This window comes from Acanthaster planci, linkage group LG09 (assembly GCF_054643075.1).
Source record: "Acanthaster planci isolate LZ-2023a linkage group LG09, COTS_SCS, whole genome shotgun sequence".
Taxonomy (NCBI): domain Eukaryota; kingdom Metazoa; phylum Echinodermata; class Asteroidea; order Valvatida; family Acanthasteridae; genus Acanthaster; species Acanthaster planci.
In genome coordinates this window covers 21,249,476-21,275,126 of record NC_141785.1, presented here as the reverse complement: position 1 = coordinate 21,275,126, position 25,651 = coordinate 21,249,476, and the positions used below count along the sequence as shown (strand labels likewise).

General features: G+C 39.0%; 1 protein-coding gene across 3 annotated transcripts in view; it reads left to right on the top strand.

The window, feature by feature from the left end:
* Positions 1-3: 3 nt before the first annotated feature.
* The window catches only part of LOC110985433 (GATOR1 complex protein DEPDC5-like), a 33,954-nt gene continuing 8,306 nt past the window's right edge, over positions 4-25,651 (top strand). For all 3 annotated transcript variants that reach the window (XM_022246452.2, XM_022246451.2, XM_087140893.1), the window contains exons 1-23: positions 4-152; positions 3,534-3,621; positions 4,239-4,294; positions 4,807-4,979; positions 5,438-5,636; positions 10,146-10,277; positions 12,164-12,236; positions 14,898-15,004; positions 15,669-15,761; positions 16,665-16,799; positions 17,862-17,923; positions 18,289-18,435; positions 18,997-19,160; positions 19,683-19,746; positions 20,939-21,143; positions 21,253-21,486; positions 21,948-22,301; positions 22,690-22,818; positions 23,023-23,222; positions 23,435-23,524; positions 23,997-24,088; positions 24,672-24,843; positions 25,245-25,454. In XM_022246452.2, the coding sequence (XP_022102144.2) occupies positions 110-152; positions 3,534-3,621; positions 4,239-4,294; positions 4,807-4,979; positions 5,438-5,636; positions 10,146-10,277; positions 12,164-12,236; positions 14,898-15,004; positions 15,669-15,761; positions 16,665-16,799; positions 17,862-17,923; positions 18,289-18,435; positions 18,997-19,160; positions 19,683-19,746; positions 20,939-21,143; positions 21,253-21,486; positions 21,948-22,301; positions 22,690-22,818; positions 23,023-23,222; positions 23,435-23,524; positions 23,997-24,088; positions 24,672-24,843; positions 25,245-25,454 (3,222 nt within the window). In that variant the 5' untranslated portion in view covers positions 4-109. The remainder of the gene's footprint in view (positions 153-3,533; positions 3,622-4,238; positions 4,295-4,806; positions 4,980-5,437; positions 5,637-10,145; positions 10,278-12,163; positions 12,237-14,897; positions 15,005-15,668; positions 15,762-16,664; positions 16,800-17,861; positions 17,924-18,288; positions 18,436-18,996; positions 19,161-19,682; positions 19,747-20,938; positions 21,144-21,252; positions 21,487-21,947; positions 22,302-22,689; positions 22,819-23,022; positions 23,223-23,434; positions 23,525-23,996; positions 24,089-24,671; positions 24,844-25,244; positions 25,455-25,651) is intronic.

Below are 25,651 nucleotides of genomic sequence, written 5' to 3'. Positions count from 1 at the left end.
ACTTAATGCACTGTGGGAAGGCAAATATGGCTGCGCCCATGGGGTGGATTCCAAATTTCCAGTTTTGCTGGGTGTCTGCTAAGCTATAAATACCTTATTCTTGATCACCATGAAACTTTTCAAGTTATGGGTGCATCAGAAAGGTTTCAGTGGTAAGGCAAATGATTGTAAAATAAACATAGAATGGGAACGAAGTGGTAAAAATTATACACTGAATGGTATTTCTCTTGAGCATGTTGAGCGTACAGAATCGGTAAGACTACTACTACGAAGAGATATTGGTGTTGATACATGTATTTCATTTTCTTTTATTTGGAATGATCATATCAGTCGAATTATAGGTAAATGTAACCAGAAAATGGCTCTGTAGAGGTGCTGGTCAACTGTTCCATCTTGCCATTCACTAGCTTTATAGTATGTTGTTTTCTATACCTGTCATCTGATCATGATTGTTGTGTCATGTCAAATGTTTTATGTATATGTTTTTAATGTATTAATCTTTTTGTCTTGTTTTACAATAGCCAGTGGAAAAGTGTAATAAAATAAAATACAATAAACAAAACAAAACATTTTTAGGTCCAGCTTCCACACGCGCTGCTGCACTGGCCACAGGCCTACCATGACTGATGTTCTGACGTTAGGCCCATGTGATTTGCAAGTACATGTACATACATGTAGGTCTACATGTACATGTAATCATTGCACACATACATGTACATGTAGGCCAATGCCCATTGACCATTCTCGTGGTCGGAGGTTGTTCTACATTAATGTAGCGGTATTTGTTGCACTCGCGTCTGGGCAAAGCCTTAAGGGCAACTCTCCATTCACTTATGATGTAGGCCCCTAGGCTACAGTCATGACAGTACTGGGATTGGTATGTTTTCCACCTTTTTGCTGCATCATGATAAAAATAATTGAAACCTTTTGGTACAGTGTGGGAGATATTCATACTAATTACTAAGCATATAACAGTGAAATTTCGGGCATGTCTGATGTACATGTAAAGCCTTTACATACATGTACATATAAGAATTTAATCAGTAGGCCTAATTCAGATTGTCCCCATAGACCATGTAGACTGCAACCCTATTTTTGCCCTTTTGAGTTTTGAGTGTGACACATGGAAAAGCCACCAACTGACCAATCAGAGAGAAGAATCAGTGATATCATTCCGACCGTGAGAATTACCAATGATGATGACCGGCACCAGCTGGTCGGTGAGCCATGACGTGGTGTGGTCCCCAACGTGGTACACTGTGAGCTAGTTTCTTATTGCCTTGGAGTCGGACAAAGTTGGAACAATACTTTTGCTTCAAAATAAAAATGTCATTAAAGGTGAAATTATTCAAAGTCCAAATTCGTCAGTGTTCATAATTTTCAATTAGGCCTAGAGCTCGATTTTGTCCAATTTGGGACAATTTACCAATTTTTAACCCAAAGCACAAAATGTACAAAACTCTTAAAATGCACCCATAGGCCTAGAAAGAATTTTCAGCAAACTTGCTTTTGTAGATGGATATTTATGAGGTAGTGCGAACATCCGGGAGTTTCACAAAATTGTGGGTGGCAACCACTCTGCGCCGATGAAAACATTTGCAATGAGCATGCGTGTACGTGTACATACATGTACATGTACTGATCAAAGAAAAGATTGTGTAACCCGATCCTCATACCTCTGACTGACTGGTGCATGTGTATGTTGCCATGGTCGCTGTTTTCACTGGTGTGGTACAGTACTTGCCATTTTGGGAGAATTCCGGATGTCCGCGCTGCCCCATGCATACACGTACATGTATGTGAGCATTAGTAGCACTTATCAACTTTAAAGAACTTTTTTCAGTGTTTAAGTGGGATTTTCTTGGATTTTTTTTCAATTGAGCCGCATTAGGGGACGCTCAGCTGAAATCTTTCCCATTTTCTGGATACTGCAGTTTTTGAATTTTAGACGCCTTTTTTTGACATTGGAATCGTTCACAAAGGTTCAACAGCCTGTATGAACAAACCCAGTGGATGTTTTCAACAATATACCATGTCCATTCATTCATTTTTTACTTTTTCCACATTAGACAACAGTCTGTATAAACATAAATATTGACGTAATCTTTACATCAGTAGTATCCCTTAATTTACTGAATTGGAACCCGTAAGATAGCCTGACAAATGAGATATATCTACAGGAGATGTGATGTGGAAGGGGATCAGCAAGAAGCAAGGCTTGTCGAGCAGGGATCCCCTCACTAAAGATGTTAGATTTAGGTAGTTAAAACCATGATAAGTAACAAAATTAACATACAAATGACACTTAAATGCCACTGTATCCGGGATTACAGGAATTACAGGTTGTATAGACTGGTAATCCATTAGAATAATTACTCAGAGCTTAAATAATTGGAAAGAAGGAAGATCTTCAGCTTCAATGTACACACTGGAAGGCTATGAAAGCTGGTCAGTGAACTACATGTATATTGTAAACTTGTACATATTCCGGAGCTTGGGGCCTTCATGTCAAATTGTCTTATGAAGTGCCGTACTGGTTCCTGCATAGTAACTATGAAATTCTTTACACTGCCAGGTGAAATAATGGTTAATGTCTTCACTTCGACAAAATACCTGTTTAATAGAATTTGAAAGTATGGTATTGTTTAAATGATGTAAAAAGGCTCCAAATGAAGAGAGTAGATACATGTATCTTGATCTTTGAGTCTTATGTTTACAGAAAAGTAAATTTTAGTAAATTTTAGACAATGATAATAAAGTGCATGTATATTTATGTTATCAATATAGACAGAGGAAACCCTGTTTTGTTACTGAACAATGTACATGTACATATAATAACTACCGAAAATGGGTCACTTGGGAGACATTCCCATAGGAACGTGCACCAATTTTTTTTAAACTTTACCCTCCCATAATTCAATATTCCCTCGTCCTATCTTAGCCAAATTGTGCATGTTTTCCTTTCAGACCCTAATTTATCGTCTCTCAAAATGTGGACAGTAAAAATTTTCCTCCTTTTGGTAGTTGGAGCATTAGGGAGACATTGAAATGTCTCCCTAATGACTGATGTCTCCTAATGTTTAAAATTAACCACAAAATGTCTCCCAAGTGACCCATTTGGAAATAAAGTTTTCTTGATGCTGAGGGATAACGTATTTGCTTTAAGCCATTCAGATACTGGTAGTTTAAGTAATTCTCGATAATTTACCAAAGTGGCGAGCTTGTTGATATCATTGTGTCTAAGAAAATGTTACTATCATCAGCAAACATACTAAACGAGAACAAATCGGAGGAATTACTAAAATCATTTACACACACGTACACGTATGTAGAGGGAAGACAGGAGAGGACCAAGTATTGATCCATGAGGAACACCATCAGATATTTTGTTCAGAGAGGACTGATGTTCCTCAAGATATACATAGGTACGTGTGTACATGTACCGTTCCTCTACCAGTACATTTTCAATCCTATTCTGTGGTTACTTTTAATTGATGGCTGCAACACAAAGACCATTTTTGCCTTTATTGCAGAAGATGAATTGGTTATCAATCCAAAAGAATTCCCAGATGTTGAGATTGGAGATATTTTGGAGATATTTCACCCTGATGAGGATAGCAGGTAATTAAATGAGGTTCACCTTACAAAAATCAAAGTGTGCTTTGCAAGATGCTGGTAGTAAAACAAAATCATCCACCAAAATTCTGGGATTTCATCCAAATGAAGTAGCATTACTTACATGTACCTGTAAGTCACAATCCCCAGGTTGCTTGCAGTATGTTTTGGAGAGCTTTTCCCTTGGGCATATCAATTGGTAATTTTTGTCAGTCAGTCGTAGCACCCATAAAGCAGTTTCATGCTGTGTCATTAGAGCTGCTTGCTCGAGGCAAACAGGAAGTTGTTAATGTACATGAGATGTACATGTACCTTCTACCGGTACATGTACATGTATATTGTTTGACAAATGAAATTTCATTTCATTTCTATCAAATGTCAGTTTTCAATCAGCATCGTATTCATCTCTATCCCTAGGCATCAGAACTTACAAAAGTTGGAAGACATCTTCATTCAGTGTAAAGCTTCTTCTTCATTGTCATTAAGTTCGTTTGTCTTGAAATGGATAGGGACATTGATGATAGATTGTTTCAAAGTACAAGATAGTAACCTGATGTATCATGGTGCACAACTTATGGTCTGACAGTGAAGCAATTGTCTGTGTCATTTCGTATTCATTCTAGTCATCTCTTACTGCAAGTGAAGTCATTACAAACGGATCTGCAGCAGAAAGGAAAAGGTACAATGTACATGTAGATTTTGTATGGAGTGTTAATTCTTGTCTTTTTAGTTCAGGTGTTAATTGGTACACATATGCTTCAGAAATGCTGAAAATGGACATTTCTTCATCAGAACTATCTGTCCTGAGCAGGAGCACCCCCTCATTGGTTGAAAAAAGCCATGTGGGTTGGTAGGGCTCATGTTGGTAGCGATGCGACTGCAGTGCCTGTGTTCTTAGTCAGTTGTGAACTAACAATGCACATTTACACATGTATTACCAAAGATACATGTAGGTACATGTACTTTATTGTCAATATAATTTCCTTTTCTTCGCGCTGCCAGGTTTACATGTAGCTCAGGGTTATTCAAGATTTTAGCTTTTTTTATCTTTATTTTCTTGTCTGGACCCAGGTAGCTTTGTGTCCAATTTCTAGGTTGTAATTTATTCATAGTAATGGATGTTTCAGCCTGAAAGCTTTAATAGGTTATGCAAATGATAACCCTTTGGAATTATTGCTCTTCTGCCTCCAGATATCATCAGTGTTGATCAAACAATAGCAAATCTCTTCCAATTACGAGCTTACAAGGATGTGGAGGTTTGTCGAGTCCCTTCTGCCCAAGATGTCTGTCTGGATCTGGTTGAGTTGGTCTTTAAAGATCAATACATCAGCCGGAGTGATATGTGGAGACTCAAGAACAGCTTGGTAAACTAAACGATTACTACCCACTACATCGTTGTCATTTGTTAAATCAGATGAAGTAATATAGAAAATGAATTATTTATATATTTCCACTGCTAATTTTCTTGGGGGGGTTACATTTCTCATCTTTTTTTGCCTGCACTATAGCCATATTTTCTGGAGAGATGAAAAGATATAAGTGAACTGTCAATTAATTTTTTGGACAAATTTTTGGGAATTAACAAGTAAACTTCATACTCTGTCAGTTACTGCATTGGACCATTTTGGACACCAGCAAACCATCAAGTGATACATATCAAGAGAAGTTGTGACTAAGTGTCTTTGTTGAGAACATACATGTACAAACTATGAAGTACCCGGCTTGACTGGCATTTTCGAGGCAGATCTTACTGGTTGAATTGTTTATTATTGGAGACTTGCATGTAATTTGTTGGCTTCAGCAATTTTATTTTCCCCTTTAGATTGGTTCCTGTGCTTACCTATCCAAGAAAGTGGAATATTCTGGTATCCGAGCCCAGGTCAATGAACTCTGGGCCCGGGGTGAGAAGGTCATGTGTGGTTCTGTTTCGGAGGATACCCGCGTTGCATTCCGATCATCCACTGCTATGGTTTACATGTTTATCCAGATGAGCTCTGAAATGTGGGAATTTGATGCAAATGGTGAGTTGGATTTCAATTGTTTAAAACATATTTTTGGTTCAAACCCTTTAAAGACTGATCTGTTTCTATTAAAAATGTTATAATTTTTGTATATTTTTGTGTGAAGACTTCATGCAAATACACAGAGACTGGCTTTTTGACAAAAGCCACATTCCTCCATTCCTACATGAACATGAACAGTAGTTATTGGTAAGGTGTTCCAATGGAATTAGTGTGAGGTATATGGATGCATTGTGGAAAACTGAAACAAGACTGGTACAAAATCTACGCTGCAACTTTTCCTCTAATATTATGATTTCTTTCACTTTTATTTTACTCCTTAACAAGCTCAAAGAGGTGTGGATATATCACCGGAATTGTTTTCAAACTATTATTATTTGTTTGGCAGGTATTTGCACTAAATTATCAGATGTGATAGAGATAGGAAAAAATGGACCCCCAATATATTTCAGAAATGAAAAATAAATAAAGATATGAAAATATATCAGCTGAGTACAAGGATGTTAAATGTTCCCATTCCTCTATGGTCTTACCTACCACATAGAAAAGTTGAAATGCTAGGAAGATACATGCATGGGTACCTTATCCTATTGGTTGAGATTGCAGCAAATCAGAAAAACTGAGATAGCAGAAATACTTGTAACTTGATTGATTGTTCAGAATATCTTTCTTCTGTCTCTGGCCAAAGTTCAGGATTTGAAAACAAACTCGAAGTATGTTGCTTCTGCTTGTCAAATTTTGTTTGAAAATGAAAGTCTGTGTAGTAGATGTATTAAGTCTGAAAGGCCTTGTCAGAATTCCTGATATTAGACAAACACTGCAGCAAATGAAAAGATTCTACATCCCCTGGGGAGGTGTCTTAAGACTACTGTATATTATGTATCCATCATGGTAGATTTGTGCTTTGAAAAATGCTGCACATTTTAATCAAATAATGTAAAGATGATTAAAGAGTAATACATGTTTTTTTCAAATTTCAGTTTCATGCTTCAGTCCCTTAGAGAACTGCAAAATTTCGTTTAAATCTGTTCATTAGTGATAACCACTTCATGCTGGGGTATTTCTCAATGTTGATGATGCTGGGCCGGCATGACTATCATTTTTTCTGTTTTCAAAATCCTTCAAAAATTCATCATTTCATTTAACCGTCATTTGTAGCCGCACCAAGTAATCTTTAGGCACTACTCTAAGTTGACAGGTGACCTTCATTGACACCCGAGTATTTCAGCCAGGTCAGCAGCCTTGTAAACAGAGCCCAGATTGTACGGTGTTGTATAACTGTCTTTTGTTCACGAACCTGGCTTAGTGCACTGCTAACCTCTTTTCAATAGGGGCCAGATTAGCGTGCAGCTGTGCTGTGTGGCTCATTGCTGCTTCGGTGGAGCGCTTTTGTCCCCGGTGCCCCAAACCCTGGTATACGGTTTCAAAACAAGGCTGGATTATCACCACTTTTGAGAGTAAAAAATGTCAGTAATGCCCAGCAGCCTGGTCTTTTGTTCGGAGTACGGTCTTTTGTTACAAGGCTCTGTTTCCTTTGTCCGAGTTCGGAGACTCCGGCCACCCATATAATCCATAGTCTCCGATCCCGGAGTCCCCAACAGGAAGTGGTTAAAGAGGTTTTTATGTCTGGTTTCCCCAGAATATCTTGATACCTTGTCATTTGAGTTAACCCACACATCACTACTGTCTATCTTGAAGTTAACATTTACTGTACATAAAATGCACCTGGAGTATTGAAGACTATGAGCTTCAGGTAGAAAAAACCTTGGTAGATGAAACAGACGTGAGCACATTCAAGAGGAATTGCTATGGATCTTAAATGTCATAGGGCCATTGTGGGAGGCTTTTGAAAATGCTGTTTTGTAACACACTATGAAATACATGTACAATGGAACAAAAACACTGCTATGTAAAATGATCACTTCTTATGATCTTTATCCAGCAGTAATATTTTGGTAGTCCACAGGCAAAACAGTTATTACAATTACAAATACAGTGTATATTGGTACAGGTATGTCATCTTTGATAACCCCAGCTATGGAGGAATAAAACATCCCCAGCATAGCAGACCAATACATCCCCGTGGTTGACTTATAGACAGGATTTGATATATTTGGCTGTGTTCCATACTCATGGGTACTGGAGAATGTTGCGTGTGGATTACACAGTACTCGGTACGACTGAGAGAACTGAGTCCTCAGTACGACTGAGAGAACTGAGTCCTCAGTACGACTGAGAGAACTGAGTCCTCAGTACGACTGAGAGTCCTGAATACTCAGTACGACTGAGAGTCCTGAATACTCAGTAGGACTGAGAGAACTGAGTGCTCAGTACGACTGAGAGAACTGAGCACTCAGTACGACTGAGAGAACTGAGTGCTCAGTACGACTGAGAGAACTGAGTGCTCAGTACGACTGAGAGTAGTGAGTCCTCAGTACGACTGAGAGAACTGAGTGCTCAGTACGACTGAGAGAACTGAGTCCTCAGTACGACTGAGAGAACTGAGTGCTCAGTACGACTGAGAGAACTGAGTGCTCAGTACGACTGAGAGAACTGAGTGCTCAGTACGACTGAGAGAACTGAGTGCTCAGTACGACTGAGAGTATTGAGTACTCAGTACGACTGAGAGAACTGAGTGCTCAGTACGACTGAGAGAACTGAGTGCTCAGTACGACTGAGAGAACTGAGTGCTCAGTACGACAGAGAGAACTGAGTGCTCAGTACGACAGAGAGAACTGAGTACTCAGTACGACTGAGAGAACTGAGTGCTCAGTATGACTGAGAGAACTGAGTACTCAGTACGACTGAGAGAACTGAGTACTCAGTACGACTGAGAGAACTGAGTACTCAGTACGACTGAGAGTATTGAGTACTCAGTACGACTGAGAGAACTGAGTACTCAGTACGACTGAGAGTATTGAGTACTCAGTACGACTGAGAGAACTGAGTACTCAGTACGACTGAGAGAACTGAGTGCTCAGTACGACTGAGAGTATTGAGTGCTCAGTACGACAGAGAGAACTGAGTACTCAGTACGACTGAGAGAACTGAGTGCTCAGTACGACTGAGAGAACTGAGTGCTCAGTACGACTGAGAGAACTGAGTGCTCAGTACGACTGAGAGAACTGAGAGCTCAGTACGACTGAGAGTAGTGAGTCCTCAGTACGACTGAGAGAACTGAGTCCTCAGTACGACTGAGAGAACTGAGTACTCAGTACGACTGAGAGAACTGAGTGCTCAGTACGACTGAGAGAACTGAGTGCTCAGTACGACTGAGAGTAGTGAGTCCTCAGTACGACTGAGAGAACTGAGTGCTCAGTACGACTGAGAGAACTGAGTGCTCAGTACGACTGAGAGTATTGAGTACTCAGTACGACTGAGAGAACTGAGTGCTCAGTACGACTGAGAGAACTGAGTGCTCAGTACGACTGAGAGAACTGAGAGCTCAGTACGACTGAGAGAACTGAGTGCTCAGTACGACTGAGAGAACTGAGTACTCAGTACGACTGAGAGAACTGAGTGCTCAGTACGACTGAGAGAACTGAGTGCTCAGTACGACTGAGAGAACTGAGTACTCAGTACGACAGAGAGAACTGAGTACTCAGTACGACTGAGAGAACTGAGTACTCAGTACAACTAAGAGTTACTTGTATGCTCTTACTAATCGTACAGTACATGTACTCCTGTCATTCCTGGGCTCAGGAGTGCCATACATGTACATGTATATTCATGTTATCAGTTTTATTGTTACCTGTTCAGAACCAGATGCCTGACTACCTGACTGATATTATCAGGAACGGATTCTAAATCATACCTGTAATCACCTGAAGAAATCATTTTAACTCTTAAGGCAAAGAAAAAGAATGGGTTTAGTATGTTTTCATTGCGAACATTTAAAATATAAGCCAGGAAACATAAAATGCTAAAACAGCTTTCATGTTTATATCCAAAGGATTATCATTTCTTTGTAAGATGGAGTAAGCAGGTTTAATGAGCAATTCACAAGTATGTTTTCTTTTTGTTATTAAAAGTTTTCCTTTTGTTATTAAACGTTGGTGTTATGTTTATTTACATATAATCTCTGAGTACCCTTTTTTTCATGTAATTCAGTACGGTACTTGGTTCCTGGGTTATTCTTAGATGCAAACCAATATGGCAAAAAAAGTTTTCCTTCCTTTTTTTCCCCTGCACATTCGGGTACCCGTCATGTATTCTGACTGTGCAACCTTAAATTGGTTTTTTTTTGGGGGGGTGGGGACAATTTTAGGGAAATGTGAAAGCGGGAAAAACAAAGAAAACATTAACTCGTGCCCTTTAAAGCGCTGTCAATTTTATTTGAAACAACTGTCACCTGTTCTGTCTTATACATACTGTTCTTTTTAACCAGTTAACACTGGTTAAAACTGGTTAAAACTATAAAATTCCTACCCCCCTAACTTGTTTTCAGATGCCATGTAATTGGAAGCAGTCTTTTCTTGGACCTAATGATTTGGTGTGTTCTATATACAGGTGATCTGCTTTGGGAGAAGTCTGTCAATGGCTTCGTTGCTGAGCTCTTCAACTACTGGAAAGAAAGAAATACCTTCAATGAGGTCACCATTTTTCTCTTCTCACGGATCTATTATTATGCTGATACATTTGGTAAGTTTCATTCATAAGAAGTATTCATTCCCTAGAAAGATTTTACTTTTGTTTTGAGTTGCCTGTTTTGAGTAACTTGTATTCACATTCGGTCCAGCCTTCAGTGGCATCAAAAATGGGGAACACGTGTCCGTTACATTACAGCAGCGTTAAGATTCAGTATGTATACTACATTTGCTTCAAATCTCAACAAACTTCATTGAGTGTTGTGCTGTACATGGTAATTTATCTTCAGGCAAACTTGAATTCTCAATTCTGATTGGTCAATCCATGGCAACAAACAGTGTGACATATGTTACGTACAGAGAATTCACGACAGAAGAAAATCAAAAAGACAGGAACAAGGACACTAAAATATGGGCCAAGGAACTAATTTGAAACAACAGGTAGGTCTGAGCTGGGCTGTTCTGGTGCTGGTTGTGGAGGTGCTTGGCCCGATGACTGTGCTCCTTTAGACATGGTGCTGACTGGGCGGGGCCTTATTTTTCTCTTTCTTGTGTTGGCTCCGTACGGTGATTATGCTCGGCTGAATGTAATTTGCCTTCTTGTGCATTAACATGTTTTGGCCGGGTTGCTAATTTTCTTTGTATAATTGCGCTTGGCTGTGCTAATGTAAATATGTTTGCTTTTATGCTTTTGCTTGTCCAAATTCAGGCTGTTTTTGCATGAGAAGTTTAAGTTGCAAAAAAACCCACTAGATTTAATTTGCTTTAACCTTAACCTCTGGGGCCTTTTACATCCTGAATCCTCCAAAATCCTCTGATTTTCAGCCTGAAAAAATTCCATTCAGCCCAAATCCTCTAAAACGTCATTTGCAGGTCTGCCTAACTGCCCGAATCCTCTAAAATCCTCCAGCAATTCCTGTCATTATGTTGAGACAGTGCAAATGGCATTCTTGAGCAGTGTAGTTGATTCAAAAGAAAAATCGGGCTGAATAACTGCTTGACCAAGCACAAACAACAGGTCTGATCCGGGACCTTCACGTATGCCATACACCCTGAATCCTCCAAAGTCCTCCACTTGACAGAAAAGGATTTTAGAGGATTTGGGGGGTTTAGGGTTAAGTTACTGCCTTGCTGGTTTAAATTTATAAATAGATGTTGTTTCAAATTAGTTCCTTGGCCCATATTTTAGTGTCCTTGTTCCCGTCTTTTGATTTTCTTCCGCCGTGAATTCTACGTATGTAAAAAATGCTGATGCGAATGGTAACCTGTAAGAGGCGATGTCATTTGAGAGAGACCTATAGGGGCCAATGTGCTCAAATGCGCCACCTTTGAATTTGCAGTAAATTTTGCAGTTGTGCATTTTGCTTTTAGTGCAGTGTGTTGAGTTAGAATAGCGCGTGATCATGTGTGTACTGAGGCGGCAATGCCTGTTAGGAAAGTCAACATCTACATGTTGTTGTGTGCTCATAACATTTTGGGTCCCCACAACGTCTGTGTTCCAACAAGTGTGTTGTCCTCACAGCTACAGAGTGAGGTCCTGTACAAGTGAATATGTAATTGTGTTCACCCTGTATTAATTATTTTTATACATGTATGGTAAACTTTATTCAGTTTGTATTCCAATATCGTTTCAGAGTCTATGCTTAAGAAACATAGACAACAACCTCTTTCAAATCTACATGTAGTCTAAATTAGTATGCATTTCATCATGGGTAAGGTCTAAGAACATAACCTTTTTTTACAGGTGTAGTAAGGACTTTTACTTCAAAATGTAAGATTAGCGTTTTCAGGTACATGGACATGTACCGGTATGTGTTTCTGGCTTAAAAGAAATCTGCATTATGATCAAAGAATGGAGCAAAGGTTTAATCTCATGTTTCTTTTGCCCTAAGATGCCTCTTGAAGGGTTGGGTTGAAAGATTTCTTTTTCTATTTTTTCAGACCAGTTTCCAGAAGGCATGAGAGAATGTTTACACGTTGACTACAAAGGAAGAATCTACGAGGACTTCTACAGGTAAAGTGATAACATGGATACCTGACGGGAATTAAGGGAAAGAAGAGTTCCAACATTTTTCAGCCTCCCGCCAATGTGACTTCTGTTCCTTTGGGTATCCTGCAAAAGAAAACCCTACCCTGCAGAAAATCTTCCTGCTCTTTGTGAACTTTTTATCAAGGACAAATCTTTCCTGCTGTCTTTATTTTCCATAGTGCCTAGAGAAAAATGAATCATAGGGAAAAGATTGGAAAGGCTCCAGGATATTTTGGTCATTGGCTTGAAGTACTGTACATGTGTACCAAGAATGTGCAGTTGATTTACTTCTCATTGTTGGGGCTTCTAGCAGTGAGAAAACTTCATGCTTTGAATGTCTTCAGAGTTTAGGTTTGAATTCAAACCAGGAACATGATGGAAAGTAAACAAACAAAAAATTCCAAAATTTTTCACTTTTCCTTCTTTTCTGCATTGCAAGATATTCTGAGTCAAAACATTTTATTTCAGTCAGTTCAAATTATGGATGCAACATTAATGTTCGTAGTGATGTTTCCTGTTTGTTTTTTAATCTTACCCACCTATTGTAAGCTGACAGAAGTAATCTTCTACCTTGTGCCTATCTTTTTTCTTCTATCACCCCATTCCAGATTCTAACTTCCCTCAGGGAAGGAATTACATGACACATTACAGGAGCTGTATTACTTAAGATGGATATTATTGCTGTGAGGGAAAGTACACATAGATAACCTTTATACCGGTAGCTCCTCAGTGTCTCCCATGAAGTTCTTCTGCAAGTCTTGACAGGCCCTCACCATTTTTGCTACGTTTCAATTGTGGCTGTGCAAGCTTTCTGGAGAGAATTATCCAGAAACTTCTTTAAACTTTGAAAGAAACTTAACATTGCTCAAGTTTTGTTGTCTTAGGAGTTAAGGGTTGTGGAAGTTTCCAACTCAACCGAAGATTGTGTTGAGGTCCTTGGGAAATAAAGGAAACATACTCAAATATTTTGGTTAAAATTTCATTTGGGGCAAATTTAAGGCAAAACCTACAAGTGGATGAACAGTTTGTCTCATTTTCATTTCATCTTGAATTGGCAGTAACTTTTTATAGGGATTTTAATGTGTGACTTGATATCAATATGATTCATTCATGTATAGCATTTTTATAAAGTCCAATATGTGAATAAAAGCGTTGAGATCCACTTTTACCTAAGTTGCTTGAAATGCTTACATGTACCTTTCAGAGTCAAGGTAAGAGGTATACAGTTACCAACAAATTTATTCATGCCCCTTATAAATTTTACTTTTTTGTGTTTTTCTAAAGGAAGGTGGGCACATAATATTTGGGGCATAGTTGAATACTTTTAGCTGTGAGGTATACATGACTAAAGGCTTTCATTTCACCTCATTTGCATAACAAAGAGAATGCTACATTGTTTAAATCCTGACATGCTCAGAATTATTCATACCCTTCTGCATGTCAAGGTGTTCAGCCACATTGCTCCAAAATGCACCTGCTCCAGACATTCCTAAGATTCTGCATGTTGTTTTGAATACATGTGCATGTATATACAACAATACATATGTCCTTGAGGAATATGTTAAGAATTTCATCATTTGCAATTGATTTGTGGAATGTAATTGTAAGTACTCTGCTTCTAGAGTATAAATTAAAGTGCAATCGTGGAGTCTTCCTCGGTTGTTGTGAATATGGGGAAAACTATAAAGCTACATGTATAAAGCCATTTCCAAGCTCTTCAGACATGTCAGAGTACCAATTACCACTGTATAAGAAGTTTACTATTGTGAGAAACATCGGCCTGGACCGAAGCCGAAGGTGTCTCCTCGTCTGGTTAGGAAAGTGTGCAGTGAGGCCCTTTCCATTCCCAGAACAACAATCAAGGCACTTCAGGACAACTTGGGTGAGATGGGTACCAATTAGCGCAGATAGTGCGCAGCACACTGCATAAGGAAGGGCTACATGGGCATCATCCAGGAAAGACCCCTCTCCTCACGCACAGGCATGGAAAAGCTTGTTAATTGCCCGAGATAAGGGTGCCGAGAAAAGGATCAAAGTTTCTGGTTGTCAGTTCTATGGTCAGACAAGATGAAAATGGGGCTGTTTGGCCATAGGGATGTTTCCCTCATTTTGCGCAAGATAGATGAAGTATTCAACTCAAAGAACACTGTACCGACCGTGAAGTTTGGAGGTGGGAGCATCATGTTGTGGGGTTGTTTCTCAGCAAGTGGGCCTGGCTATCTCATAAAACTAGAAGGAATTATGAAGAGTGAGCAATACACAGGTTCCGCAGGAAAATGTCAAGCAGTCTGAAGAAAATCTCCAACTCGGCCCAAAACCAAAGCCATTAGTCATTTATACCTGACAGCTGAAAGGGTTCAGCGATGTCCCACATATTATATGTCCACCAGTCATTCTGTAGAAAAACTCCCAAAACCTAACATTTATAAAGGGTATGAATAAGTTTGGTGCTAAAGTTTGTTGTAGAGTTATCCTGACAACTATTGTCCTACATGTATTTAGACAGACTTTGAAGGCTGGGGTGAATGTTTTTCGGCAATGTCATGGAAAGTTCCAGATAGAGGTAGATGCCGATGGTTGTTTGACATTTTTTCTTGTAGGACATGGTAGTTTTTTGTACAATTTTTTGCTCTGTGGAATTTTCAGAGTAATCGTTCAAAATGAACGACGCGATGATTGGACACCATTGCTTGTGACACTAAAATCTCACTGCATCCAGTATGGGCAACAACTCCAAAACCGCTTCATACAAGGTAAAGTTGAGTCCGAAAACAGACGTACATGGAAGTGCATCTGTGATACATTGTCTTTGTTTTTGACTGCATTTAATATTCTCCCATTACAAAACAAATTCAAAGTGTTACACTGTAGGATCTATGCTTGTAGCTCTACTTGACAAAACAAATTCAAAGTGTTACTCTGTAGGATCTATGCTTGTAGCTCTACTTGACAAAACAAACTCAAAGTGTTACTCTGTAGGATTTATGCTTGTAGCTCTACTCTGTAACACTCTGGTAAACTACCTTTTATTTCAGAGCACACTGTAATTAGAAGAATACAAGTTATGCGATCAGCAAAATGAGTTGTTTGTCAAAGTTTTATTTGAACTTCCTCTACTGTTGGTCCAAGGTTTTTTTCCAAGGTTTTGAGTTTCATAGAAATGAAGTCAACATTGTATACAGTTTCAAAGGAACAAAATTCAACAAATTGGTCCAGGTCAACAAATGACTCATTTTTATTTATCACACCACATATCTCCTTAAAATTAAATAAGTATAATTCTCAAACAAGGTTGGTTGATTTGCAACAATTCATAAGACCGGAAGGATTGTATGCAAATTTGTCCTTATGGAATAAACGGATGTTTTGAAGTATGAATGAGGAACTCATGCTTGCATTGTTTGTTTGTTTTGGCAGGTTCCCAGGGTGCAGGATGCCAGCTACCAGATGGTTACATTTCCAATGCTGCTGAAGGAAACTTTCTGGAAGCATTGAATCTAACACTAAATGGTTAGTGTTAGTTTAGAGGAAAATATTGAAGAAAACATAGGTTGATCTGAGAGGAACCTACCCAAAGAGCTTTAAAAGAAAACAGAAAGAAAAAAACATGTTTGAATCCGTATTTGTCTTAATTTTTAGTTATACTAATGAAATTTGAATTTTAAGAATATTTGTTAGAAATAAGTTTGGTCACCATTAATTGGAATGTATGAAGCTTTTGAAAATTCAGCCAGTTGATAGAGTGGAGCTTTTAAAGTAGCCTCAGTTGTGTTTCAGTAATGCAATAAACAGTTGTTGTTGTAGTTGTTGCCTAGAGCCAAATGCAAAGTAAATGGCAATCAAGATTCATTAGCTCATTCTTATGGGCATTATTCATCGTTTAGGTTAAAAGGCTCTCAGGGACTGTTTTAAAACATAGTTTTAACTTGAGTGTAAGCCTTTGGATATAAAGGGCCCTAGCTGTACTACTCTCGTACTCTAGGATTTTTTTGGACTCTGAGGCCTAAAGGATTTCTGTGGCCAGTGGGTACCAGAAGACTGTCATTGAAACCATGGCTTTCTTTAAGGATAATGAGATTCTTAATCACAAGCCTTTCGATGTTATAAGCACTCTGGCTCTACTTCTCTAGGATTCCAAGTTTCTAAGACCCTGTTGGTTCCATTGAAGGTATTGAAGGACTGTTTATTGTATTCATTGCGTTTAACTTCAGGATCCAGTCTGTCAATTTTGTTAGCCTTAGGCTGTTTCAGGCTTTGTCTTTGGACTCTCTTTTCAAACCTAAGCCTGAATTTTCAAGTTGTTTATGTGGCCTTGTCATTCTTTCCAAACCTTCAAGGCTTTGATCTAGTGATGCTACCAAGGCAAAGAATTTGAAAGTGTTTACGCTTTCATGTCTTTTATTTCTTGCTCAGTTTTTGACAAGCATTACATCAACCGCAACTTTGACCGTACCGGTCAGGTGGTAGTGATTGTCACTCCTGGAGCTGGTGTCTTTGACGTGGACCGGGAACTCTACAAGATTACCAAACAACGAATGATTGATAATGGTAAAGGGCCAAAGCAGTTCGAAAGATTGTAACTGTACAATCACTGGCAGGTTTTATTAGCTTTATTACTGTTGTGTTGAACTTTCAAGGCATGGCTGTTCATATTTTAATGATGTCTGTGCACAAGTGCGCCCTCATTGGTGACAGAGAGAGGCTTTGCCGACACTGAATATCATTTCTACTGTGTGCTCATGAAATAGCACACCCTGTACGTTTAATAACGAAATGTGGATTGTGTTACATGGTAATAAATCTGTGGCATGTATGCACCAACATACATGTAGGTGTTGGCTATAATGGACATCGGTATGCTATTCAGCAAAGCGCCCTCTCTTCACCATGTATGGAAAGGCCATTCCTCTACTCCTGTTAACTGAGTCATGTATCGTGTTATTGTACAGAAAATTTCAATTGTCAAGTTCAGTTTCAATTACATGTATTTCCTCTTCATGGCAAAATGTGTGTATGTGAGTGCTAACTGTGTATGAGATAATAGGCCACTTGATGGTGCAAAACATTGAAAGCAAAGCTTGTGTCAGGCATACCTTACAAGAAACCAAAAACAAAATCTAGACCTCATCCATGAAGAGAGGCTTACAAGTGTTTCACAAACCATGTACTGTTTCTGCAGTTGGACCACCAATCTGATGTTTTTCCAAATGTACATCCACGGTGATAACTGGCCGTGTCTTGTGATATTTGGGGTGCAGAATCTTTAGGAATATTTGTGATGTCACCTGGCATAGGACAGTAATACTGGTCATTGGATAATTAGTATTGTGTAGTGTTGTGGACAAATGGAATGAGCAGGTGTGATGTGAGGGAGAGGGGGCGGGGATTCTGCATTGGAGGGGTACCCTTACGCATTCTCCTCAGTATGTTCAATTATTTGATTTTGCTTGTAACTTGTACAAGTAAACTGCATCCCTATTCCCTGAAACCTGTGTATTGATTTAGATACAGTAGTTTAGTTCTTGCATAATTCCCTGTGCTAGTTGCTGATATTTCTCTCCCCTTCCCTCAACCCATTTGTCCACCACTGTATCTCCCTTTCCCTGACAGGTATTGGTAGTGACTTGATTTGTATGGCCGAGCAGCCTTTGCATGCTGTACCCCTTCTTCGGGTGAGATTCAGTACTTTTCTTTGTTAGCCTGTCATCCATTTTGTTTTGAATGTTTTATTCAGATCTTTGGTGAAAGCTATTTTCTTTAACCCGAATTCCATCTGTAGGCATTTTTGCCAAGTACAATGTACCTGTTGTTTTTTAGAATCTACCACAATCTAATTGCATCATTTTAATACAGAGATGCACTCTTCATGCCTAACATGAGGATCCCACAAGCTCATTTCACAATCCATAAAACAGCATAAGCTTATTTTGTTTCAGACAAAAGCAGTTTTTTTTATTTAAAACTTCCGATTGCTGATACCAGGATAAGGGTTTAATCTGTGAATGTGATGTTTTTCTTTCAATTTACATGTTATCAGTTTCATAGTACCAGCGATCATCCATCCACGCATGACTACAACATTCCGCATTGGTTGAGTTATAGCTTCTACACGGCTAAAAGTCAGCGGGAAAAATGTCACATCTACTCTAGCTTCACACCCCGGATTAAATTAGCAGAGAGGAAGGTTGGTGTAAAAACAGGTGGCTAATGGGCAACTGTAGCCAGTGCAGATTATCATGTCCAAACTTTAAATGGATAACAGGGAGGGCAGTATTTAGCCCAAGTCTTTACTCTCAAAGACCTATCTGTCAGGACTGCTGTCATTCAGATGTAAATTATTGCAACATTGGCTTGGATGTCTTGGGTCATGTCATGCATGTTGTATACAAACCTTGATGCTCATAGCTTGCTGGAGTTTTTATGTAGTTAAGAAACTGTAATATTTATTTAGATTATACCTATAAAACATCAATAAACTCAGAACAGTGCTGGTCCTTGGATTGAGCTTTCACCAACTCAGTATTTTTAGTTACTTCCTAATGAGAATAAGTGATATTGGCAGTTGGAAAACTTTGTATTCCCAATGGGATCATTGTGGTCTCCACAATGAAAGCAGGTGACATTCCCACTTTGAACAGGTGGTCATCTGAGTTGCAACTGGTTATATTCCTATGTAGACAGTTGTTGAGTCTCATCAGAACAGGTGACTTCCACTTCACTGTCTGAAGTGTTCCTTCTCAATCAGGAGTCTGCTGCCTATATCCCCTGTACAATGCCTCATCTACCCCCTCTGCCTGAAGGGAAGAGTATGGGCCACTTCAAGACATCACATCAGGACGAAGATTACATCTTTGAGGAGTATGATGCTGAAGTCTTCAAAGCCCCAAGCTATGCCTCGCCAAAACCAAGGTTAAAACAAAAGCCCAATCTATTCCCCAAGTCTGGAAATTCAGGACAGATGATGTATTACCTTCTTTGATTTTTTGAGATAAAATCAGATCTATTGTTTGCTCATTCATAATCTTTGACTCGTTCCTTATTCCCTCTATTACTTGTATTTCTGCATTTCAGATGCCTTACACTAGATGGCCATATGTAGGTGACTTCTGCAGCACAACTCTGTGTGAAATATATGATACTTAAAATGTAACCCCAATGGCAGTACACCTTACTGAATCTTTTGGATCTAAAACTAGAGGAGAATATTCCAACCTGGTTCCAATTCTGATAAATTCCCACCGTCAAGTAAAGCCAAAGTTTAAGTTGCTAAGTGAGGCAAAAGAGATTGATTGTCGCTTTAATTAGAGTTTAGTTCTTTTCTATTAGAGTTTAGTTCTTTTGTATTAGAGTTTAATTCTTTTACATTAGAGTTTAGTTCGTTTTTTAGCAGAGTTGAGTTCTATTTTGATTGATTTCTATGATATTACACAGAACCCCATTTTCCATAAGACCATCCAAGTCAACTCACAGCACTGTCAAGAAGCCAAAAGCCAAGGTAAGTGATCAGTTGAAACAGTTTGATTGACAGTCATGACTCCTTGCAAGAACTGCTGTTGATGCTGTCGTCTTCCTTAGTGTGTATTCATCACAGTCAAAGTCTGTTTGGCAATGAACCAGTTTGGTATTTCAAAGCAAGGTCATTTGGGTACAAAGCACTTGGGCGAGTCTGCTTAGGGGCAAGCTTACTGGACAAAACTCTTGCACACATCCAAACGATGGTGGATGCATTTCATTTTGGGGATGCCCATTCGTTTTTTGGTTTTTTTGACTGATTGCCAAACTTAATTTGTTGTGGGAATATGTCCAGTTTTTGTGTGAAAAATAATTTGTTTGTATAGTATTGATGTTGGTTATGTTGGTTGTTATTGATGTTGTTTATGTTGGTTGTTCTTGATGTTGGTTATGTTGGTTGTTATTGATGTTGGTTATGTTGGTTGTTATTGATGTTGGTTATGTTGGTTGTTATTGATGTTGTTTATGTTGGTTGTTATTGATGTTGGTTATGTTGGTTGTTCTTGATGTTGGTTATGTTGGTTGTTCTTGATGTTGGTTATGTTGGTTGTTATTGATGTTGGTTATGTTGGTTGTTATTGATGTTGGTTATGTTGGTTGTTATTGATGTTGGTTATGTTGGTTGTTATTGATGTTGGTTATGTTGGTTGTTCTTGATGTTGGTTATGTTGGTTGTTCTTGATGTTGGTTATGTTGGTTGTTATTGATGTTGGTTATGTTGGTTGTTATTGATGTTGGTTATGTTGGTTGTTCTTGATGTTGGTTATGTTGGTTGTTCTTGATGTTGGTTATGTTGGTTGTTATTGATGTTGGTTATGTTGGTTGTTATTGATGTTGGTTATGTTGGTTGTTATTGATGTTGGTTATGTTGGTTGTTATTGATGTTGGTTATGTTGGTTGTTATTGATGTTGGTTATGTTGGTTGTTATTGATGTTGGTTATGTTGGTTGTTATTGATGTTGGTTATGTTGGTTGTTATTGATGTTGGTTATGTTGGTTATTGATGTTGGTTATGTTGGTTATTGATGTTGGTTATGTTGGTTATTGATGTTGGTTATGTTGGTTATTGATGTTGGTTATGTTGGTTATTGATGTTGGTTATGTTGGTTATTGATGTTGGTTATGCCTCCATTTCTTTGTTTACCCATCTTTCTTTTCTTATTGTCGCATTTTAGGAGGAAGGTCTGATTCAAGCCAGCAAGAAGGTCAAAGACACAAAGTTCACCAGCATTGTGACCTTTAACACTGAACCTGCTGATTCCCACAACAATCACATAGTATCACAGTCATCATCATCTACAGCTATTCCGATTCCAGAGAAATCAAACTTAGTTACTCCCTCTGTTTCTGTAACAGCAGCTGCCAGGCTGTTGCAAGCAAGTGAGTGTATTTTTCAATTAGGTAAAATTTTTGGGGTATTTATATCTATGACTTTCTCATGCTGACTGAATGAAATCTTGATTAAAATTGCTGATTGATTCCTTTTTAGCTGCCGTCAGTCGCAGTTTTGGTGATGCACATTTCACTGAAGAACGAACCAACAGTACTTTGGTAAACTTCAGTGATGCGATCGTTGGTAGTGCTAATGCTGTACATGACCGTGTATCCACCAGTCCACATCATCAATTTGTTTATCGCACTCTGATCAATCCATTTGCTCCATCCAACATGGCCGTACGACTGACATCAAACAGACGGAGATGGACTCACTCATTTCCGCCAGGTACTCAATCTCATTGTTTGTGTTCAGTGTTTTATCAGAGTGATGTAAATGTTGATAAGAGGTTCCCCATGACACATTGTTTAACCCCTTCACGGCGGGATTTTTTTTTACCGTGACTGCTAGACTGTGGTATGCTCAGTATGCAGAGCCCTATCTAGCAGCAGGCCCACATTGAAACGGCAGGTGCATGATGAATAGAATGTATGTGCCGTATGCACTAATCCTCCCACTAAGCCGCGGCATTTGTCATCTCCCATCTCCCGGCTCAAAGGGGTTAAAGCTCACTGCTTTCCCTAGAGCTTATTCCTAAGAGCCTTGTAATGTTACTTGGATAGGACTCTTTTGTTCTTAGATCCAATGTTGTGCCTTTTTGTTCTGAGTTTGAACTTACAGTGTTTGAACTTACAGTGTTAACAGGAAGATTTCATCAATTTTATAGCAGTGAGCTATTTTCTTGACAGGTCCTTCAGGAGAGACCATGCAGCCCCATCACCGTCGATGGACCATGAGTGAAGCAGACACAAACACACTTCCCTCCGGCACTCCTGTAGGCTTGTCAGAATCCATCTCAGCACCAGTGAATCATCCAGCCTCTCCTAGACAGCTCAGCCCACCTCCAAGATTAATACCCTCCCCCTCTAGGCCAAGCCCCTCCCCTCTTAGATTGGCCCCACCCCCTGCTAATGGCATGCTGAAGTCCAGCAGTGCGTCTAGTCTTGGGAGTGATGGATCAGGGTCTGGTAACCCAACTCATCACAACACAGCATCAAGACCACCTTTAATGCACCGGCAGAATAGCAACTTACCAGATGCAGGTACACAAGCCTAGTTCGTTCACTGTCAATCATCCTACATGTACCTGTCATCATGTGGCTTTCTAGCAAAACTTTAGTCAGAACCCTTGAGTGGTATGTGCATATGGAACGTAATCTTCAAGCAAACATATAATTGTTGAATCTCAATGGTTAATGCATGGTAATAGCAGCGTAATATTGTGTTGCACTTCAGTAAATGAGTCCATTGTCATCCAATCGCCAGAAGTAGTTTTCAACTGATGTTAAGGTATAAGCATTCTTTTGTTTATGATAGGTGCTCGTTATGATGTTGATGTGGTCTGTTAATGACAGGTGCTCGTTGTGACGGTGGTGTGGTCAGTTAGTGACAGTTGTTTGTTTTGATGGTGGTGTGGTCTGTTAATGACAGGTGCTCGTTATGATGGTGGTGTGGTGAGAACCAGTCCAACAAGTGACTCCTTCAGGACATTGAGGCGAAGCACCAGTGGAGTGTGGGGTCTAACTGGGGAACAGGAATGGTCACCGTTTATTAAAACAGGTATGTTGCTTAACAATAAAAGAATAACTTTTGAATATTTAATGTACATGTACATATATAGAAATACAAAATCTTTTCAATGTCCTCACATCAACAAGTTTTTTGTGCTTTTGCTAACTTCAAAAGTGTTCCTTTTTGGAGTGTTTGAGTTTGCATTTTTGTCAAATTATCGAATAAATGAAATAAATTTATATTTTTTTCTAGGAATGGACTGGAAGTCATTGACAGCCACTGCTTGTTTTCCTATCACCACCGACTTCTATCCAGACAGTGTGACTGTTGAGAAACAGTTTATGGAGAATAACTATGAGCTCCTTGCTGATGACCATGATGATGTAACAGGTGGACAGAAACGAACAGGAGAGGGAATCTTCCAAGAAATCATCTCACAGCGACTGATGCAGGTTGGTAGCCTGCCCCCCAAACAAAGCTGGATTCAATGCTTGCAAACAGCTAAGTTTGATGATTGCAAAAATACTAATACGTTTCTTGGCCCAGATTTGAATTGGGATACATTTGAAGTATATGTTGGCAGCCAGTGAATAGTTGCTCTCAAAGACTAATTGTCAAAATTCAAAGAGAAATGATTTTTCTTGTCATTTTTCTTGTCATACAGGGATTTCAAATGGTTGTGGTTCCAAAGTCCATTTTATCCATTGTTCAAGGTCGACGAAGTAAGGACATCCTTGTCACAGATCCAAACAAGGTCAGTTTTTATATTTTTGTGATGCTTGTTTCAAGTAGAATGTTTTATAGAAGTCTGTGGAGTATTTATGGGAGAGCTATCCATTAGGTGTCAGCTCAGTGTATTTTTTTCCATTCTTTAAATTAGCAAAATGTTAGAGTTTCTATTGAACAATATAAACCACGAATATTTCTTGGGATTTTACTTTAACGCATTCCACTTTTCTTTTCTATCATGGTTACATTTGTTGGGGATGGAGGGACGGAGAATAATGTGTGAGGTTTTAAAATTATATTTGCAATTATTTTTCAAATGTTTGATTTGTTTATTTATGACTGAGTTGTCTACTTTCCACCATCTTGTGCTTTTCTTGAAGTAGTTATTTCTTATTCCATCATCACTGTTTCCTCATTAACGATTTGGCAGTTCTTTCTGTGACTACAGTCTGTATTCCAGTAACCTGTATGTACACTGGTTATTTTTTTCCTTCCAGCATGAGTATGTTCTCAGCATTGGTCGTATTTTTCACAAGTTGGTACTTCATCTTCACCAAAGAGCTATCTCAGTCACTGTGTACAAACCCAGGTAAGGCGACACCTGACAATACAAGCTAATGATACAGCAAGCTAGACAAAGACTAACTCCTCTCCTATAGAATATATAATGCTGATTGTGTTCAGTATTAATAGGCAAAGAGGAAAGATGGTAGGATCTTGTAGTTGATAGTTCCTCATCTCTCAGTAATGAGGAGAGGGTTTCAAATCAAACATTTTAAGTCAAAAGAGAGAAATAATCACTGACTAATGTCCGTTCATCGACAAAATTCACATAGGGAAAGAGAAAGTTACAGTGTTTACTGTGATCATATCATGAATGTTATATATATAACGGTTTTTGCCCTTACCCAACGTATATTAATAAGCACTGTATGCTCAGTGCTTGTCCATCGTAAACCATTCAAAATAAATTGGAAAGGGTTAAGAGTTGCATCTCTTGTAACTCTATTTAATTAACCTTAACTCCCTATGGTGTATGTAAAATCATATTGAAATCAGAGGATTTGGGACTGTTAGGTCTATTACTTCAAGCAGATTACAGTAGCAATAGTGAGTCTAGCTGTGAACATTTTTCTGTAAAATTTGGATTTCTTCCTTGCCCATGTTTGCAGACATCTGAATATTTCACATCCGGTGTACTACACCTACCAGTTATGGTCTGCTCACAACTCCAGCTATCAACCATCCAGTGTTAGTTTCCAACCATACATGCTGGAAAACTTTAATTGGAACTATCTGGATAACTACGTGTCTTCAAAGGGAGTAGACTTTGGCCCCATAGAGGTTAGTTCATGAACTGTACTTTCTATTGCCACAAATGGCAATCTGAAACGTCCCAGAAGGTGTATTGTAAATATTGGCAGGTTTGCAGGTGGGCAGGTTAGATGAGGTTTACATGTTGTCAGGCTAACGTGTGACATCCCGACTTTTCCCCAACAGCAGGTTAGTTGGCTCTCTGTCTAACTCTTACGATGGCTGGTAGACTTGCCTTTGCCTCTCAGACTTGTTATTGGCATTGCATACTCATATCTTTCAACAGCTGGTGAGAACTATAAAGAATGCTCACTCAGAGAAGCTACAACGTGACCCTCCAAAAGCTTACATCTGAGTGCTCTATTTATAAACATTGGAAAAGAGATTTGATCTATACCCTTTAGTGAGACTGTTTTTTCTTCATATTTTAGTCACTGAAGTTGTGGCGAAGCAGGTTTCTCCTTCTACCAGCTCTTTGCTCTAAGAAGAAGCGTGTCCTGGAAGACCCTGCCGCTGACTTGGACATCTTCCCTGAGATGGTGGGTGCAGAGGAAGCCTGTCAACTACATGAAGGATTCATCAAGTTCTTGGAGACATTGAACAGGCTGCGTAGACATCACAGTGGAGGCAGAAGGACCAAGGTATTCAGTTGTAAAAAACCCACATCTTAACTATCTTACATTTGTTTTAAATATCTGTAACTCTTCATCCCATAACCAGGTTGAGATTACCAGGAAAACTTCTCAAATAATTGACATTACTAGAGAAATTTTGACATACAGGTTTTCAATGCAATTTCCACAACTCGAAAACTGCCAAAACCTTCTGTGCACAAAAT